Source organism: Danio aesculapii, chromosome 4 (assembly GCF_903798145.1).
Source record: "Danio aesculapii chromosome 4, fDanAes4.1, whole genome shotgun sequence".
In the NCBI taxonomy this organism is placed as follows: Eukaryota; Metazoa; Chordata; class Actinopteri; order Cypriniformes; family Danionidae; genus Danio; species Danio aesculapii.
The window spans coordinates 59,665,909-59,684,692 of record NC_079438.1 but is presented as its reverse complement, the minus strand read 5'-3'; the positions used below and the strand labels follow the sequence as shown (position 1 = coordinate 59,684,692).

The following is an 18,784-nucleotide window of genomic DNA, read 5'->3' as shown; positions in this document are numbered from 1 at the left end:
TTTCAGTAAGTTTAAGCCGATGTTTGTGTATGAAGCGCTTTTAAAAACGTGTTTATCAAAGCTGTACAAGCATACACGGTTTAAAACTAAGGACTACTCTAATATAAGACTCTCACATGGCATTAAAAGCTAAAGATTATAAATGAACTTTAAGACTAGATTTAAAAGCAGAAAGGGTTTTGGTTAATAATTCCAAAGTTTTAAGGTGACCGCTTCAAAAGTACGATTTTTAACCATATCAAAGTGCCTTTGAGTGTACTATGTAATTATTTTAGTGATAGTCCATTTAGATATTTAAACAAAGACTAAAATCCTAAAACATGGGCGTAATGCGTTCTCATTTGCATGTAGTTTCTCATGTACAGTGTGTGCTTAAACCTGTGTTGTGAGATGTGAAGTGTAATGTTGTTTTGGTGCCCCCCCCAAATATAAACTGTATGCACCGGATATCGAATTGAAACCGATTGAGACCAGTGTAGGTTCACACCTTTAATTTCTACATTAGAAGCTTTGCCACCACAGCCAAGGAACATCCTATCTTATTGTGGCTCAACATCAACTCTACGCCAAACGCGTTGAGAAAAAGCCACAAGCAGAAGCTTTCAGGACTTGAGAGTCTGGGTGAAAAAATTGCACCGAAGGCAGCAGAGCTGTGAAGGCTATAGTGTTCAACACCAAGTTCAAATGTATTTGTTTATTAAAAATCGAATACGCTGTTGCCTATGTATTGAATATAACTGACAAGTTAAATAGAATGTTTATTCAGTTCCAGAATCAGAATCAGAATCAGTTTTATTGCCAAATGTGCTTCACACACAAGGAATATGTTTTGGCTACAGAAGCTTCCAGTGTACATAAAGTGACAAGTGACAACACAAAATAAATTAATATGAAGTCACTTGTACGTTTATACAGGTTTTACATTTTTCCCTCATACTTCTGTTGGAATGGGTACGAAATTGTCATTGAATTTCATCTGAAATGGTATTAAAAAGGTCTTAAAAAGCCTTGAATTTCATTTGGAGGATCCCGGGGGTACCCTGCCAGAAGAAACAATATTAGAGGAAATACTGTGGAAAATTTCTTGCTCTGTTAAACATCATTTGGTAAATATTTAGGGAAAAGAAATCACAGGAAGGCGAATAATTCTGACTTGAACTGTACATATAGCAATCCTTAATGTGCAATCTAACAGTAAGACGTCTGTCAATACAAATACCCAGATATTTAAAATCTGAGGCTTGAACTTGCCATCTCTCCTCATCTACGACTACACCCGGCTCCACACTATTAAAAAACATGCATAGTTTTCGATTAATGTAGTTGTACACTTATATCTAAGGCATTCTGTCATCAGCAGTGTGTTTGTTAACTGAACCGCCACACTCTAGCATGTAGAGTCATTTACACACAGCTAAATAAAAGTGGGACGCCTTCTGCAATACTGTCAGTGACTGGCGATCTTGAACTGCTGGTGTAAGTCTGATATGTTTGTGTGTGTTCTGTCTTCAGATTGGTCCGTTTGACCTCAGATCTCAGCCGCTGTCCAACTATAACCAGCAGCTGTGGCTCACGTGCATCATTCAGCTTCAGAACAACAGTGAGGATCACTCTAAACACACAGCTAACTGCTGCTTTATATCCTCCACACATCTAACTGTATCATCATCCAGCTTTAATCTGATATATGCAACAATAGGGCATGCAGATATTACAAATATTAATTATGACAACTTACAGTCATGGTTTCTGACCGGGTTATGTCTTGCGCAGACTTCTAGAGTTTGCTGATGATTATTGTTTCCCTCAGTATTCAGAGTTTGCATTATTATCATCTTTTCTCTGAAATCTTTGTTCCTCTCGTCTTTGTTTAATGTGTGTGTGCGTGTGTGTGTGTGTGTGTGTGTATTCAGTTGTAGATTTCAGCTGGCGGGAGTTCGGGATGAATGTGGAGCTGCAGGGTGTGATGCAGGACGCCAGTGTGATGCGCATCAGTGACAACGTGCACAACAAGAATAGAAGCCTGCGCTGCGCCGCTGTGAGTGTGTTGTGTGCGCTTTCATTCAGGGCCTTATTAATGTGTGTGTGTTTTTAAATCTTTGTGTGTGTGTGTGTGTGTGTGTTGCATGTATATGTTCTTTAAGGTCTTCATGAGTGTGTGCGTGTTTGTGAGTGAGTGTGTGGGAGAGTGATTGTGTGTGCATATGCATGTGTGTTCTTTCAGGTCTTATGAGTGTGTGTGTGTGTGTGTGTTTGGGTGTGCATGCTTGTGTTATTTCAGATGTTCATGAGCGTGGTGTGTGCATGAGTGTGTTTGTGAGCATGTGTGTGTATTCTTTCAGGTCTTCATAAATTGTGTGTGTGTGTGTGTCCGCGCAGCATCAGCAGGCGTGTGATGAGATCATCGTCCTGCATCTGGGTTATCTGAACTACACTCAGTACAAGATCAACGTCAGCTTCAGGAATCTGCAGGACGACCTCAAGGACAACATCAAGAATGTCACTTTTGTGGTGAGTCGAAATGCATGAGCCGAAACATACATGCAGAAGAACAGCACACACTCCAGCTCTGTTTTACTGAACAGTCTCTATTATCACCCGTTTATTATTGTGATGAATAATCATCCGTTTGTCTCTCTCTCTGTGTGTGTGTTTTGGAGCAGTTTAAGATGTACAACGCCACCTTCTCTCAGGTGGAGATCTGGTTCCGCTTTGTGTTTGTGGTGATGACCTTCATAGTTACTGTGGGTAACTCCACATCACACACACACACACACACACTCACTCTTCACCAGTGCGTCATCATGAGTGCATCACATTGACTGTTTCCATCCAAAGATTTCTGCACATTAACAGTAATATCTCATAAATCATTAGTGAATAAAGCAGCATTTCCATTCTGCTGGATCCCCTTTATTTAATCACCCTAATTAAACTAAGATAAACTAGGATCCCTCTCTGGCTTTATTTCTTAGCTAGAGTTTAGTTAAAGGATCATCTTTATAATGTTTTGCTCAAGAAATAAATCAGATTCATACTTTACCACACAGGGTAACTTGATGGGTTTCTGGAAATGAAGTCAATGTCCACTCCAAATTCCTCCATCAGAGGAGAGCTTTTATCAACGTTTACATTTTAAATAAGTGGCAAGAGGAGTGGGATGCATTGGAAAATAATAATTACCTGAAATCCAACTGAAAGCTCCAAAAAAAAAAAGTAAGGCATTTTAAGATTTGATCCAGTGATTTTACCAGACGTCGTATTGGACATACAAGATTAACTCACGCCTTTTTAATTAAAGATGAAGACCCCACTCACTGTTTGTGCTGCACAATCCCCTCACTGTAAAACACATTTAACTGGACTGTCCTGCTTTAAATGCTTCCAGAAATGAACTCGAAGGACATTTTAGCAAAGTGACACCAGGAAAATGTTTAGACTAAACATCTTATTGAACTTGTGTATTCATTTGTTTGTTGTTCTTAATTGTTTATTTATTATTTAAATGTTCTTGCCATGAAAATAGCCTTGGTTGCTGACATGGCAATGAATAAAAAACACACACTCAATGTCCACTCCAGTGAAGATAAGTAATAAAATACACTTTTAATAAAATAAAATACAGTGAAAAAGTAAAATAAACAAAATACAAATAACAGAACCCTTACTTTATCCTCCGCTGAGAATAAAGGGCAACCAACCTCAGTTTAGATCAATATAGATAGGTCAGAAAGCGCAAAGCTGGTCTGTATATTTCAGCTTTTTATACTTGTCATGCATAGATAAAGCTCCACTACTAGGTTCGTGTTCAGAAACAGAGCATAGGTCATTCATAGAAACGGGCATATAACCTAATTAAATCCTACGTTCAAGAGCATGCTTATCAATTGAACAATGAGTTAATCCCTCGGGCAAACAGATACATAGTCCTCAGAGTATATTACAAAACATTAATCACCATTTAAGCAGTTTAATCATCAGCATGCATGGCGTGCCTACAGATTCATGCACTGAGAGTCATGTGTGGAAGCTGAGCAGTAGGCTTGGGCGGTATCCAAATTATGATACCGTCAAACCTCCTCCCTATTTCACCTCGGTATTCAATATTACCGTCCATAATAAAAAAATGATGATGTAAGGCGCAGACAGCGTCACCAAACTGTTGGCTTATGCCTAAACCATTCAGAAACTGAATACTGTATATACGACCTCAGGTCACCTGTTTGTCTTGTTCGTAATAGAGATCTGCATGAGCAGCAGGAATGCAGACCTCTAGTTGGTATTTACCACGTCTCCCTTCTCTTTCTGTTGAACCCGAAATACTGCCAAACTGCAGAGGTTGTGTTCTTTTACGAGACCAGGTCACTTGGTGCACAACTCGCCATCTTACCCTCACCTTTTCTCTCTTTCCTCCACACTGTCCTGTGATGACAATCACGCTCACGCATTTTTAGGCATTAAATTAATAATATTTAATATTTAATACTTGCCTCCTATTTAAGTGCATTGTTTTTTATGACAGAAACAGTATTGAAACTGACACCATTGCTGTTTTTAGATCCCGCGGTATACATATTACCTATAAGCCTACTGAGCAGTGAGGTCAGCCAAAGTTCCCATTCTCTTGGCTTCATTATTAAGAGTTGTGCTTTTACGCATTGGAATATCAGAATACATTAGTGATTTTATTTTATTTATTTTTTTTTTTTTTTTTTTTTTTTTTTTGTTCAATTCAGTTCAATTCACCTTTATTTGTATAGCGCTTTTACAATGTAGATTGTGTCAAAGCAGCTTCACATAAAAGGTCACAGTAAATAGGAACAGTGTAATTCAGTTTGTAGTGTTTAAGTTCAGTTCAGTTTAGCTCAGTTCAGTGTGGTTTAATAATCACTACTGAGAGTCCAAACACTGAAGAGCAAATCCAACGATGTGCAGCTCTACAGATCCTGAACCATGCAAGCCAGTGGTGACAGCGGAGAGGGAAAAACACTTCACTAATGGCGGAAGTGAAAAATAAAAACCTTGAGAGAAACCAGGCTCAGTTGGGCACGACCATTTTAATTTCTCCACTGGCCAAACGTCTTGTGCAGAGCTGCAGTCTCAGTGGCGGAGGCTGGAAGCTGGCCTCAGCGAAGACTCGTCTGTCTCTGGAGCATCACAGGAATCAGTCTCATGTTCTCCACTCCTCCATGACCACCACAGTAGCGGCTCAGGATACGGCCTGGTCCAGTATATGGAAACATTGGGATCATCTCGTCGCTGGTCTTGGATTGAATCAGTGTGCTGCATAGTCTGAGGGCCTCGGGAAGAGTATCCCCAGGTGGAAATGGAGAATAAAGAGAATAATTAGCGTAGCTGATGTTCATAGTGTATATCAACAAGATGCAGAACCTGTGTGGGAACCCGCCTAAGTGATGGACTGAGTGTATGCTTTACTCAACAGATAGGTCTTTAATCTAGTTTGAATAGGGAGAGTGTGTCTGAGCCTCGGACGTGTCTCCATATAATTAATGTAATCAGACTTCACATTATCTAATGAGAAACAGAAGCGCATCACCACCTCAGCTCCTTCTGCGCGGTCAGTAATATAGCTGAGAGAAGTGGAGTTTGCTGCACTGTTGGGATTCTCCACTGTGGTGTTTGTTCTCTAATAAATGAGCTGTGCCTCAGAAGACCAAGGCCAACACAATGAACACGGTGACTGCGGAGGCGTGAGATGGGAGCACAGACAGATGCTCAAGACAGTTCTGGAGGGAATAATAATAGAAGAATAATACTGAAGCACTGTGATGACAGACTGACGGAGATGTGCATAAAAATAGATGTATGGTAACATGACTATTGTGTGTGTGTGTGTGTGTACGTGCAGTGTATGTTTGCACACTCTCTGAGGAAGTTCTCCATGAGGGATTGGGGAATCGAGCAGAAGTGGATGTCCATCCTCCTGCCGCTGCTGCTGCTCTACAACGGTCAGAAGCTTTTATTTGACTATTATCCACAAGTGGACATTTATCTTTGGTTTCACCACATAATACATGGGTCATGTAAGAAATGAGCAACACAAATACATTCAACATCACGTATATCACATTAAAAAGCAACGCGATTAACCCTAGTCAAGCTCAAATCCCTGTGTTTAAACATGGATAGACATTTTTAATTGCATGAAGTTTCCTCAAATGTCTTTTTAAAGGCAGAATTTTTCCATTATAAAGTGTCCTATAATGGAAATCTGGGTATACCTTGGCATGGTGGAATAATGAGAGATCAGTGTATGCAAATGGCCATACTGTGAATAATACTGTTGTGATGTTGTGTGTGCCGCAGACCCGTTCTTCCCGCTGTCGTTCCTGGTCAACAGCTGGTTTCCGGGAACTCTGGATGCATTTTTCCAGGCTGTGTTTTCTGTGTGCTCTGCTGCTGTTCTGGCTGTGTGTTTACCACGGTATCAGAGTTCAGGTGCAGATTCAGTCTCTATCCTATCACACTTGACTAATTGACCAATGTTATTAATGTGTACGGCAAAATTATCTGGAATGTGTTTACATTAAAGGTGCTGTATGTACATTTTTGGCTCTTCTAAATCATAAAGATACCATCAAATGTTTGCAGGCATTTAAGAAACATGCTAAGTGGATATATTGTTTATCTGAAAAACAATGCTAGTGCATACCTGTCAACTTTGGGATGTTAAAATAGGGGATACATCCACCTCCACAACAACACAACAACAAGAACAACCTCTTACACTACTACTTAAAACACTATTCTAGCACCCTGGGTTGCCAGATGGTGGAAAACAGTGTATTTAATTTCAGTCATGAAGGCTCTGTGTATGTGGACGCAGCTGAAAATGTGACCTCAGAAGATTCTGCAGATTCAGAGTTATAGAAATACACATGAGGTGGTTTTTAATTAGCAAATAATGTAAATATAATAAAGGTAAACATGAGCTGAGCAGCGTACAGTGTAAAGGTAGATCGTCAGGCATGCTCGCTCCTGTTGGTGTCGTCAATCTGGCAACCTACATTTGTGTCATGTGTTTTTCTAAGTATTTTATTAATTTTGCATTTTAAATTATGAAAATGAATGTTTTGTTTATTGTAATTATTAAAAATTAATATAGTTTAATTTTTACAACAACATAAACATATTTACTGTCACATTTGATTATGCATTCCTGATTAATAAAAGTATCAGTGTGCGTGTGCGTGTGCGTGTGTGTGCGTGTGCGTGTGCGTGTGCGTGTGTGTGTGTGTGTGTGTGTGTGTGTGTGTGTGTGTGTGCACTGATTCAGAAAAACAGACAGACATAAAAACAGAGAAATGAAAGCATGAGTGTGCAAAATAACACAGTCGTCCTCCATCCAAACACACAGACGCACAAACACAAAACTCTCCAGTGTTTTGATTTGGACTGCAATATCTTATTCAATCACTCAGTGTCACTTCTAAACCTTTAAAACATACATATAAAAACAAATGACTTAGTAAATCTGTAAAAATATCAAATCTAGAACTGTGACAGTATGTTTGTCTTGATCTCCGCAGGGCGAGAGGCGGTTTCTGACCTTTTACCTGCCCAAGCTGCTGATGGTGGGCCTGCTGTGGTTATCAGCTGTAACACTGGGAATCTGGCAGACGTAAGACTTTCTCAGTATGATCTTGCTTGTAAAGGTTTTCAGTATTTTGCTGTTATTTTATCAGTGTTTAAGATCAGTAGGAGTCCTTAATGTTTTACAGTAAAGCTCATTCTGCTCACAAAGAGATCTCATTCTGCATTAAAATAGAGTCAAAACTGTCAAATGTTATTGCAGTGTGAAATAACTGTTTCTTATTGACTGTAGGTACAATTTAAGTTAATATAGTGATTTAATTACATTTTAAATTAATTAAAAATACAGTAAAAGTTGTAAAATGTCATTAACTGGCAATGTAAAGTCAGTGTTTTTGTTGACTGTAGGTAAAATGGAATAAATACAGTGATTTAAAGCTGTATATTCAGTATCATTATTTCAGTCTACAGTTAGACCTGCCACAATATTCATTTATTGTTGTATGAAATATCACACTAAAATATATTGAGATAAATGAGATTATTGTCATTTTAGGACCGCTTTATGCCACACATTATTATATAATGCCAGGATGACAAAATAATATCATCACAATGCATGTTGCGCAATGAGCTGAAATGCTGCGAGAATTGTTTTTATGTATGGACGATATATATTGCATCACCAGAAATGATTGAGCTCATGTCCATGTGTTGTGTGATAATCCATATATTGATTATTGTGACAGGCCTAACTACAGTGATCATTCAGAAATCATGGCAGTAAATAAAGATATACTGCACTCTTTTGTAAGAGGTGTGTGTGTGTGTGTGTGTGTGTTTCTGTGACGTATTTGATTTGATTTTGTTTTGTTCAGAGTGAACGAGCTGCAGGATCCTACATATCAGTATAAAGTGGACATCCAGAACTTCCAGGTCAGTTTCTCAATACTAAATAAGTAATAAAATAGTTAAAAGATTAAAAAAGAAAGAGTTTATTTAGGGCTGCTCAATATATCGATATCACAGTGTGCGAATCTGCAATAGTCACATCGCAGCATCTGCAATGTTGAGTTACGATTATAATTACAAATTAATCCATTTGGGCATAAGAAAGGATCAAATTTGTAGCTTTAACAAAGGTTACTTGTTTTCATTTATACAATGTAGTCAATGAAGTGGATCAAAAGAGATTATTGGTTAAAATAAGAATGGTGAATAGTTTTAGGACTCTTTCACATTTTTGTGGTGGTCCACTTTAAATGTTGACCACTGTATGCAGTGTTATTTACATTTCACTATTTTATTGCTGTGTCTCGATACTGTAAGACTATAGTAAACAGTAAAGTTCTTTTATTTCATGCATATACACTCCCGATCAATGTAAAATTGGGGATTCTTCCCACATATAGTTGTTTAAATCATCTCAGGAAATTACATTCAAATCTCAATGTATATCACAGAAATACTAAATATGGCAATGCCATTATATTGCCAATATCCTGCAGCCCTACTTTTATTACAGTTAAACATCCACTGTGCATTATAAGTAGTGGTTTATTTCAGATGTTATGAAAACTGCTGCTGTTGTGGTGAAAAGTGTAATGAAATGTGTATTTCGCATTATGATTTGCAGCACGTTTCTGATGATCTTAAAGTAAAATACATCAAAATCAAACTAGAGTCACTTTGTGTTACAGATACTAGCCTGATCATAATGAAGAAGCATGATTTACAGTGGGTATAGAAAGAATCACCCCCCTTCAAAATAATTACATTTTGTTGCATTGTAGCCTGAAATGAAGACAGACACAGTTTTGTTTCATCTAGGTGTAATTATTCAGTACAACGTATAACATCTATGTAAAAGATATAACACCAACATGTCTGAAAACAATTAACAAGCATAAAACAGAATCACTCAGTTGTGAAAAGGATCACCCCCCTCCTAAAAATTACTGGTTAACTCAATCAAATGTAGCTAATCACCTTCTTAACAACACACAATGCCATTTCACTTTCATTGGTGGTCAATTTGATTAGCTCAGCATAAAAATAGCTTTATTGTAGCATTTCAACCTTAGGTAGTGCAACTGAAGCAAACCATCAACTATGGCTGGCAAGGCATTGTCAAAAGATCTCAGGGATAAAATAGTGGCCTGGCCAAGGGAAAGGGAAAGTCAAGGGATGGATACAAAAAAATTCAAATGCTTTATCAATGCCTAGAAGCACAGTGAAGTCCATTTTAAAAAGTGGCTGGTATTTGGTACAACACAGACCCTTCCTGGATCAGGACGTTGCTCCAAACTGGATGAAAGAGCCAGGAGAAAACTGGCCAGAGAGGCAACCAAGAGGCCTACAACAACTCTGAAGCAGTTGCAGGAATTTATGTCAAAGAGTGGTCATTGTGTGCAAGTGACAACATCAAAATTCTCCACAAATGTGGCTTGTATCGGAGGGTTGCACGAAAAAAGCCTCTTCTCAAGAAAAACAACAAAGTCATGACCGAGCTTTGCCAAACACACCTAGAAGATTCCGAGGCCACATGGAAAAAAGTGTTATATGGTCAGATGAGACTAAATTTGAATTATTTGGCCTCAACACCAAACGATATGTCTGGCGGAAATCCAATACAGCTCACCATCCAAATAACACCATTCCTACCATAAAACATGGCGGTGGAAATATCTTGTTATGGGGTTGTTGCTCTGCAGCAGGAGCTGGAACACTTGTCAGGATAGAAGGAAGATGGATGGAGCAAAATACAGACAAATTCTTAAGGAAAATCTGCTGCCCTCTGCCAGAAAGTTATCATTGGGAAGAGGTTTACCTTCCAACATGACAACGACCCGAAGCACACAGCAAAACTGACCACACAGTGGTAAAGAAGAAAAAGGTGAATGTCCTGGCATGGCCAAGTCAGAGTCCAGACTTAAACCCCATTGAATATCTGTGGAATGACTTGAAGATTGCAGTCCACAATGGACACCATCAAATTTAACTGAACTTGGACAGTTCTGCAAAGAGGAGTGGGCTATATTGCAAGTCTAAATGTGCAAAGTTAGTAGAAAGGTATCCCAACAGATTAAAGGCTGTAATTAAAGCAAAAGGTTATTCAACCAAATACTGAAACAAGGGGGTGATTCTTTTTCCAACCCATTGATTTCGTTTTTTTATGTTCATTTTTTTTTCAGACATGTTGGTGTTATATCTTTTGGTTGGGTGTTATAAGTTGCACCAAGTAAATACAGTTAGATAAAACAAAACTGTGTCTGTCTTCATTTCAGGCTACAATGCAACAAAATGTAATTATTTTGAAGGGGGGTGATTCTTTTCTATACCCACTGTATCTTCCCTAAAACCTGCTAGTAGTAGTTTGTGTGTGTGTGTGTGTGTGTGTGTGTGTGTGTGTGTAGGGCATGAAGATCTTCTTCCTGCTGGTGGTGTGTGTGTATGTGCTGTATCTGGTGTTTCTGGTGGTCCGTGCCTGTTCAGAGCTGAAGAATATGCCATATTCAGGTAATACACAGCTGGTGCACACACACACACACACCACACACACACACACCATTTGATTATTTATTAGAAATGACTAATACTAATTAAAGCAACACAACATCCAAATAATCCCAAAGCAGTGGTGCAGATAAATAGTCAGTGAGTGTGTTACAGGTCGATATTAACACACCCAGATCAGCTCTGCACAATGAAGTAAACAAACAAATACATGAAGGAATATCTGCTAATTCAGGATAGAGGTGACATGGACTTTTCCAAACATCCAGACTGGCTATTGCAGAGCACACACACACGCACACACACACACACACACACACACACACACACACACACACACGTACGTTTACCAGCTGTTTCATGTGTGTTTATTTACCTCTCAGATCTGAGGCTCAAGTTCCTGACAGCGCTGACACTGTGGGTGCTGGTGATCAGGTGAACACACAACGGCACTCACAAGCACGCACATGCATGCTCACACACTCACTAACCATATATACACTATTAACACACACTGACGTTCTACACAGACTTACTCACACACACAATGGATGTGTATATACGCACACACACATAAAGTAAACTCTCACACTCAGATTTATACACGCAAACACACACACATACACAATATATACAGACAGACACATATACACATGCACTTACACTCACTACACACAAACTCACATTTATACACAGACTTATACCCTCACACTTACACACAGACATATTTACACACACACACACACACACACACACAGACATATTTATACACATACAGGTGTGTGTGTTGATGATCAGGTGTGTGTGCTCATGTCCTCCTCCTGTCTCCTCAGTGTGCTCATCCTCTACCTGCGGTTCGGCTCCAAGGCGCTGCAAGACAACTTTGTAGCTGAACTTTCAACTCACTACCAGAACTATATCCTTTCACGGCCTCTACTGTCTCTGCATGCTGGAGATAATCAAATACAATTGAACACAACATTATTAGACCTCCTGTGAAATCTTAATTCAGTTTTAATGATTTGCCACAGGGTTCATACATGTTTACTACTAAAATTCCATGACTTTTCCAGCACATTCAGGTGAATTTTCATGACCTAATGATTAATGTGATGTCTATGTATACATGGTAAATAATAATAGAAAACAATGCATGTTTAAATGTATTATAGCATATCCTAAAACACACAACTATCTATTTAGTTAGATGTTTTTGATATCTGTTGTAGGAAAGATTTATTTAGATAATGCTCAAACATAGCGGTTCTTTCCTGCTGTGGCCACCTCTGAAATTGAGACTAAGCCGAAGGAAAACGAATGAATGAATGCTTACACAGCATTCATAATGTGAGACCATGTGTTTTGGCCAAGACAGAAAGGAAGTAAAGGCAACTGACCTATATTTAAGTTTACAGATATTTGTTTAATTTCCATGATTTTTCCAAAACTTTTCCAGGTCTGGAAAATGCCATGTCAAATTTCAATGAGTTCTCCAGGTTTTCCATGACCGTATGAACCCTGTTGCCAAGTGTTTTACTGAGATCCTTTTCAACACATTTCTGAATATAATAGTTTTAATAACTCTTTAAGTATTATGTGCTGCCATCAGGTGAAGACTAAATAAATGAGTTATTACAAAAGTGCAAATTATAATTTATGTTTATTGTGAACTTTTAATTGAGTACAATCATACAGCGTTTCAGGGTACATTGGTATCACAGTATTTGAACTTAAGTGGTGTAAAAAATCCGTACATTATTGTCAGGTGAATTTACTACACAGCAGTACTCAAATTGTGTAGATATAAAATGAAAAACAGCATAAAGAAAGAAGAAAAAGAAAAATGATAAGAAAAAGATCAAATAAATATAGTAATCAAAAATAAGCAGAAAGTAAAGCACTATTTACATCCAGGGTAAGAACACATGTCATAATAATTCCTTCCAGAATAATCTCAACTGACCATCTTCATTATACACGTGGGAATGTCACACATTGTAATATGAATAAGTATAACCGTATACATGTACAGACATTAGCATATATTTATCTATCAGAACAACATCTATTCATTTATAGCCACAAAGTCGGGTCTTCTAACTAAAATATATTCAACCCATTTCCTCCATTTCCTCAGGAATATATCCTTCTTTAAATTGACGACAAAAGGGATTTTTTTCCATTGTGTAGATCTCAATAGTTGCGTCTATCCAATTACTAAGGGTTGGTCGCTCTTGCTGTAGCCATTTGCGTGTGATTGCTTTTCTGCTGGCAGCCATGAGAGCACGCATCAGGTATTTATTATCTGGATCCACACAGCCAAAATATAACAATTTACTTTCTAGAGGTATATCTTTTTCAAATAGATGTTCAAGAGCCTCCTGTATTTCTTTCCAATATTCTTGAACATGCATACATTCCCAAAGTATATGATAATGGTTTGCTTTATTGCATCTGCAGTTACGCCAGCATTGTGGAGACTTATTTGTATATTTGGCTGTAAGTGCTGGTGTTTTAAAATATCTAATAGTGTTTATCCAACAGTTTTCTTTCCAATTTAACAAAAGTGCAAATTAATGTTAGTTAGGCAAGTGGTTTGATAACAGTGGTTTGTTCTGTAGACATAATAATAATAATAATAATAACAACAGTTTTTATAATTTAACACATTTGTTTCGCATTATTCCCGCCGAACTGAAAGCAGGATGTATTGTATTGTGTCTTCATCTGTAGTTTATTGTCCTGAATGTTGTTCTCCACCAGCTGAGTTTCTCTCCTTCTACGGTCTGCTGAACTTCTATCTCTACACACTAGCGTTGTTTACTCGCCCTCCAAAAACGCTCTTTACGGTGAGTGGATCTGTGCCTTACTGGAGCTCTATAGCAGAGATGCCCAAACTAGGGCTTCGCGGGTCAAAGTTGGACCATGGGAGCCTTTGATTTGACCCACCATGCCATCTGAGATTAGAGGGAGAATGATGGGGAGCGTTAGAGATTGTCATTTCATATCTAATGGCACCTTTTGTTTGTTTGTTTGTTTAAAGCTTACTGAAAGTAAATGATTCAATTAAATGGTGTAAATGAATCAGATTTAGTTTAAATGTACGTATGGTCACCTGACAGATAGAGGACAAATCAAGGCAAAGGCAGATTCTGCAGGACTAGCTGAGCTCCACTGTGTTATAGATGTGATTTGTTTTTATTGCAATAGGTATCATTCTAATGTTATACTGCATTAGTTCATATGATTTAGAGTAATGCTTTCTAATAAATTAGGAAATTACCCATAGCAAATGTACTGGAATATAGTTTGGTATATTTGTCTTCAGCCTCAGCTCTCAATATTTGGTTTTGGCCGTTTATTCTAAAAAGTTTGGCCACCCCTGCTCTAAATACTCTATATTTTTGATTACTCTAATGCATTGCTGAGAGTTTAATTCACACAGCTGCTTTATATATATATATATATATATATTTTTTTTTTTATTTATTTATTTTTTATATATACATTTTTTTATATATATTTTTTTTATAATATATATATATTTTTATAATAATATATATTTTTTAATATATATATATTTTTTATAATATATAATATATATATATATATATATATATTTTTTTAAATATATATTTTTTTTTTCTATTTTTTATAATATATATATATATTTTTTTCTATTTTTTATAATATATATATATATATTTTTTTCTATTTTTTATAATATATATATATATATATTTTCTATTTTTTATAATATATATATATATTTTTTTTTCTATTTTTTATAATATATATATATATATTTTTTCTATTTTTTATAATATATATATATATATTTTTTTCTATTTTTTATAATATATATATATATTTTTTAATATATATATATTTTTTTTCTATTTTTTATAATATATATATATATTTTTTTCTATTTTTTTATAATATTATATATATATTTTTTTCTATTTTTATAATATATATATATATATATATTTTCTATTTTTTATAATAAATATATATATTTTTTTTATATATATATATTTTTTTTAATATATATATATATATATATATATTTCTATTTTTTATAATATATATATTTTTTTTTTATCAAGAATTTTTATTAAAATAAAAAAGTTTAATTCTGCATCAACTTTTTTTCTGTTTAAGCAGCTTTCATGTTTTGATGACATCATCAGCCCCGCCCCTTTCAGACATTAATTTACATATTCAGTGCAACATTACAGTGTTTGTATGTTTTAAAATCACTGATGTGAATCTATTCATCTTTCAGGTTATGCAGAAATCTCATTGAATGGACTCTTATGAGTGGTTTAATGGTCTCATATGTGTGTTTTTTTTTTAATTGATTTGTTTTTTCCAGATTCACAGCTGAAGGACAATCCTGCGTTCTCCATGCTCAATGACTCTGATGATGAAGTGATTTACGGGTATGTCTAGTTTAATCACACTCAATTGTCCTAAATGTTGAATAAAGTCGACCGGGAAACGCATTCTGGAGTTTAACCTTAATAGAGGAAACTATAATTATAAAAGAAATGATGATGTTTTATTACAAAGATTAATTGCATTTAATTTCTTAAGCAATGAAGACTACGCAGTGTTGTTTATTTACATTTGAGTTGCTAAATGATTAAATGATTGCTAAATGAATACAGCAGCACTCTCCAGATAAATATAAATACTGTATGTTATGCAGATGAATTATCCTGTGATATCATCCCAGTCAGTATTCAATAATGAAGTCTTTCCAAATTGAGCTATTCAAGTCATCTGATGAAATTATACACAGTTGATGTCTGCAATTTTTATTTTATTTAATATTTCCACAATGATGATTAACAGAGCAAAACTAAATATGGCAATGCCTCATTTTTCCACGATCGTGCAGCTCTAGCACAGACTATTATAATTAAACACAGTTGACCTGCAGTTATATAGTGTTCTTCCTGAAAAAGGTGAGGATATTTTAAACTAGTTATTATTTTCTTTACAATAAATAAACAATAATAAATTAATAAATCAGAAAATGAGTAAATAAATCAATAAATTATTATGTGTAAACTTATGTTGGGAAATCATTTTGGAAACAATCAAATTCCACAGATGTGCTAATAACTCATCTCTACATATCACAGAAAAACAAAACATATCAGATTATTTCCAATTTGGTGCAGTCGCAGTGTTGTTCAGACGCTGACGCTGGTGTGTGTGTGTGTGTTTCTCTGCAGGAGCGATTATGAGGAAATGCCTCTTCAAAACGGACGCGCCATCAAAGCCACGGCCAAATACCAGGACGAGAGCGACAGCGACTGAATCCCGTGTCTTAAACTGAGTGTAAATATACAGGCCAGAAGTCTATTTTTAAAGCTGTGGTGTTGAATGTAACTCCTGATGTGGATCTGTCAGTAAACCACACATCTGATGGAGGAAAATCAGAACACTGTTCAGGTGAATGTGCACGTTACAGGTTATATTTCAGCTCAAAGGGAAAACAAGAACATCATATCTAGAGGAAAGATGTTATATATATATTTTAGACTTTATTCTGTCACATTTACATCAGGAAATTAAAATATTTATCATTTGTATTCGCATGCATTACATTTAGGAATCTAAATTATACCTTTTATTTGTACAATAACAATGAATACAAGTATTAAATCTAGTTAGTTGTAGATTTCACTGCATTAATCCCAGTGCTTGAAATGAAACTCTAATGTAACGTAACGGCGCTATGAAAAAATAAGCATGCAAAAAATCATGCAGATCATTTATTTTATATAATCAATAAGGATTAAATGTAATAAATTAAATGTATTATAGAGTTATAAACTACTACATAATAAAATGTTATAAAAATATTTGAGTAATAATAATAATAATATAAATGCTTGAAATAAGCAGAGATGTATTCTCTTTATTGAGCTTTTGGACTGAAATATAACCTTCATATCTCTTGGCAGCATTCACTTGATGTTTCCTTCATGTTTTTTGCCATCAGGTTAGAGTTGAGGAGGTTTTGTGCAGATATTTCTGATATTTCCAGGCTCATTTGAGCTGTTATTTGCCAATATTGAGATCCGCTGTGCTCATGTGAGTTTCCTTTTGTAATTCTGCTTGTTTTCCACTTTCTTTTGTACAGTTTTACACTCCTTTCTCACATTCCTCTGGCGATTTCTTTGATTATTGTGCCTGTAGACATGTTTCCTCTTGTGTATTTATTATTTTGTGGGTCAGAACTCATTTGCAGGGTTGTTTGTGTTGAAGCCCGTCCTGGAGTGTGAGACGCAGAGCGGTGTGTTTGTTGAAGCGCTGCTCCATTAGTGTTGATCATTTCTGGGTTTTGTGCCTTTCCACACGTTCATCATTTACAGGAGCAGCTGTGGAGGAAACACTCAATAAAACACACACAGCTGCTTTTAGAACCCGCTCGATCCTGTGCTTTATTGACCAGCTCCTGTCATGCTGGAATACTGAAGACCACGGCAGTGAGAGTGTGTGTGTGTGTGTGTGTGTGTGTGCATGTGCGTGTGTGTGTATGTGTTTTTAAAGGTGTGTGTTTGTGATTGCGTGTGTGTATTTGTGTGGATGTGGGTTGTGATTGTGTGTGCGGCTGGTTGTGTATTTGTGGTTGTGTGTATTTGTAATTGTGGGTGTGTATTTGTGATTGTATGACTGTTTATGTGTGTGTGTGTGATTGTGTGTGTGTTTGTGTGCATGTATTTTTGATTTTGTGTGTGTGTGACTGTGGGTGTGTATTTGTGATTGTGTGTGTGTGATTGTGTATTTGTGATTCTGTGGGTGTGTATTTGTGATTGTGTGTGTGTGATTGTGTATTTGTGATTCTGTGGGTGTGTATTTGTGATTGTGTGTGTGTGTGACTGTGGGTGTGAATTTGTGATTGTGGGTGTGTGACTGTGGGTGTGTATTTGTGATTGTGGGTGTGTGATTGTGTATTTGTGATTCTGTGGGTGTGTATTTGTGATTGTGTGTGTGTGATTGTGTATTTGTGATTCTGTGGGTGTGTATTTGTGATTGTGTGTGTGTGACTGTGTATTTGTGATTCTGTGGGTGTGTATTTGTGATTGTGTGTGTGTGATTGTGTATTTGTGATTCTGTGGGTGTGTATTTGTGATTGTGTATTTGTGATTCTGTGGGTGTGTATTTGTGATTGTGTGTGTGTGACTGTGTATTTGTGATTCTGTGGGTGTGTATTTGTGATTGTGTGTGTGTGACTGTGTATTTGTGATTCTGTGGGTGTGTATTTGTGATTGTGTGTGTGTGATTGTGTATTTGTGATTCTGTGGGTGTGTATTTGTGATTGTGTGTGTGTGACTGTGGTGTGAATTTGTGATTGTGTGTGTGTGACTGTGGGTGTGAATTTGTGATTGTGGGTGTGTGACTGTGGGTGTATATTTGTGATTGTGAGTGTGTGACTGTGGGTGTGTATTTGTGATTGTGTGTGTGTGTGACTGTGGGTGTGAATTTGTGATTGTGGGTGTGTGACTGTGGGTGTGTATTTGTGATTGTGGGTGTGTGTGTGTGATTGAGTGTGTGACTGTGGGTGTGTATTTGTGATTGTGTGTGTGACTGTGGGTGTGTATTTGTGATTGTGTGTGTGTGTGACTGTGGGTGTGAATTTGTGATTGTGGGTGTGTGACTGTGGGTGTGTATTTGTGATTGTGGGTGTGTG

At 36.6% G+C, this 18,784-nt stretch overlaps 1 protein-coding gene across 1 annotated transcript; it reads left to right on the top strand.

Annotated features, from left to right (window-relative positions):
- The first annotated feature begins 1,516 nt into the window (after positions 1–1,516).
- On the top strand, positions 1,517–17,147 carry LOC130223454 (transmembrane protein 181-like). Its single transcript, XM_056456291.1, is given in 16 exon segments — positions 1,517–1,600; positions 1,914–2,038; positions 2,380–2,511; positions 2,664–2,744; positions 5,870–5,969; positions 6,328–6,401; positions 6,403–6,459; positions 7,551–7,642; positions 8,433–8,490; positions 10,971–11,073; positions 11,454–11,505; positions 11,904–11,986; positions 13,831–13,884; positions 13,887–13,919; positions 15,452–15,518; positions 16,320–17,147. Coding segments are annotated over 15 exon segments (1,167 nt in total). The 5' UTR covers positions 1,517–1,600; positions 1,914–1,942; the 3' UTR covers positions 16,405–17,147.
- Positions 17,148–18,784: the final 1,637 nt, after the last annotated feature.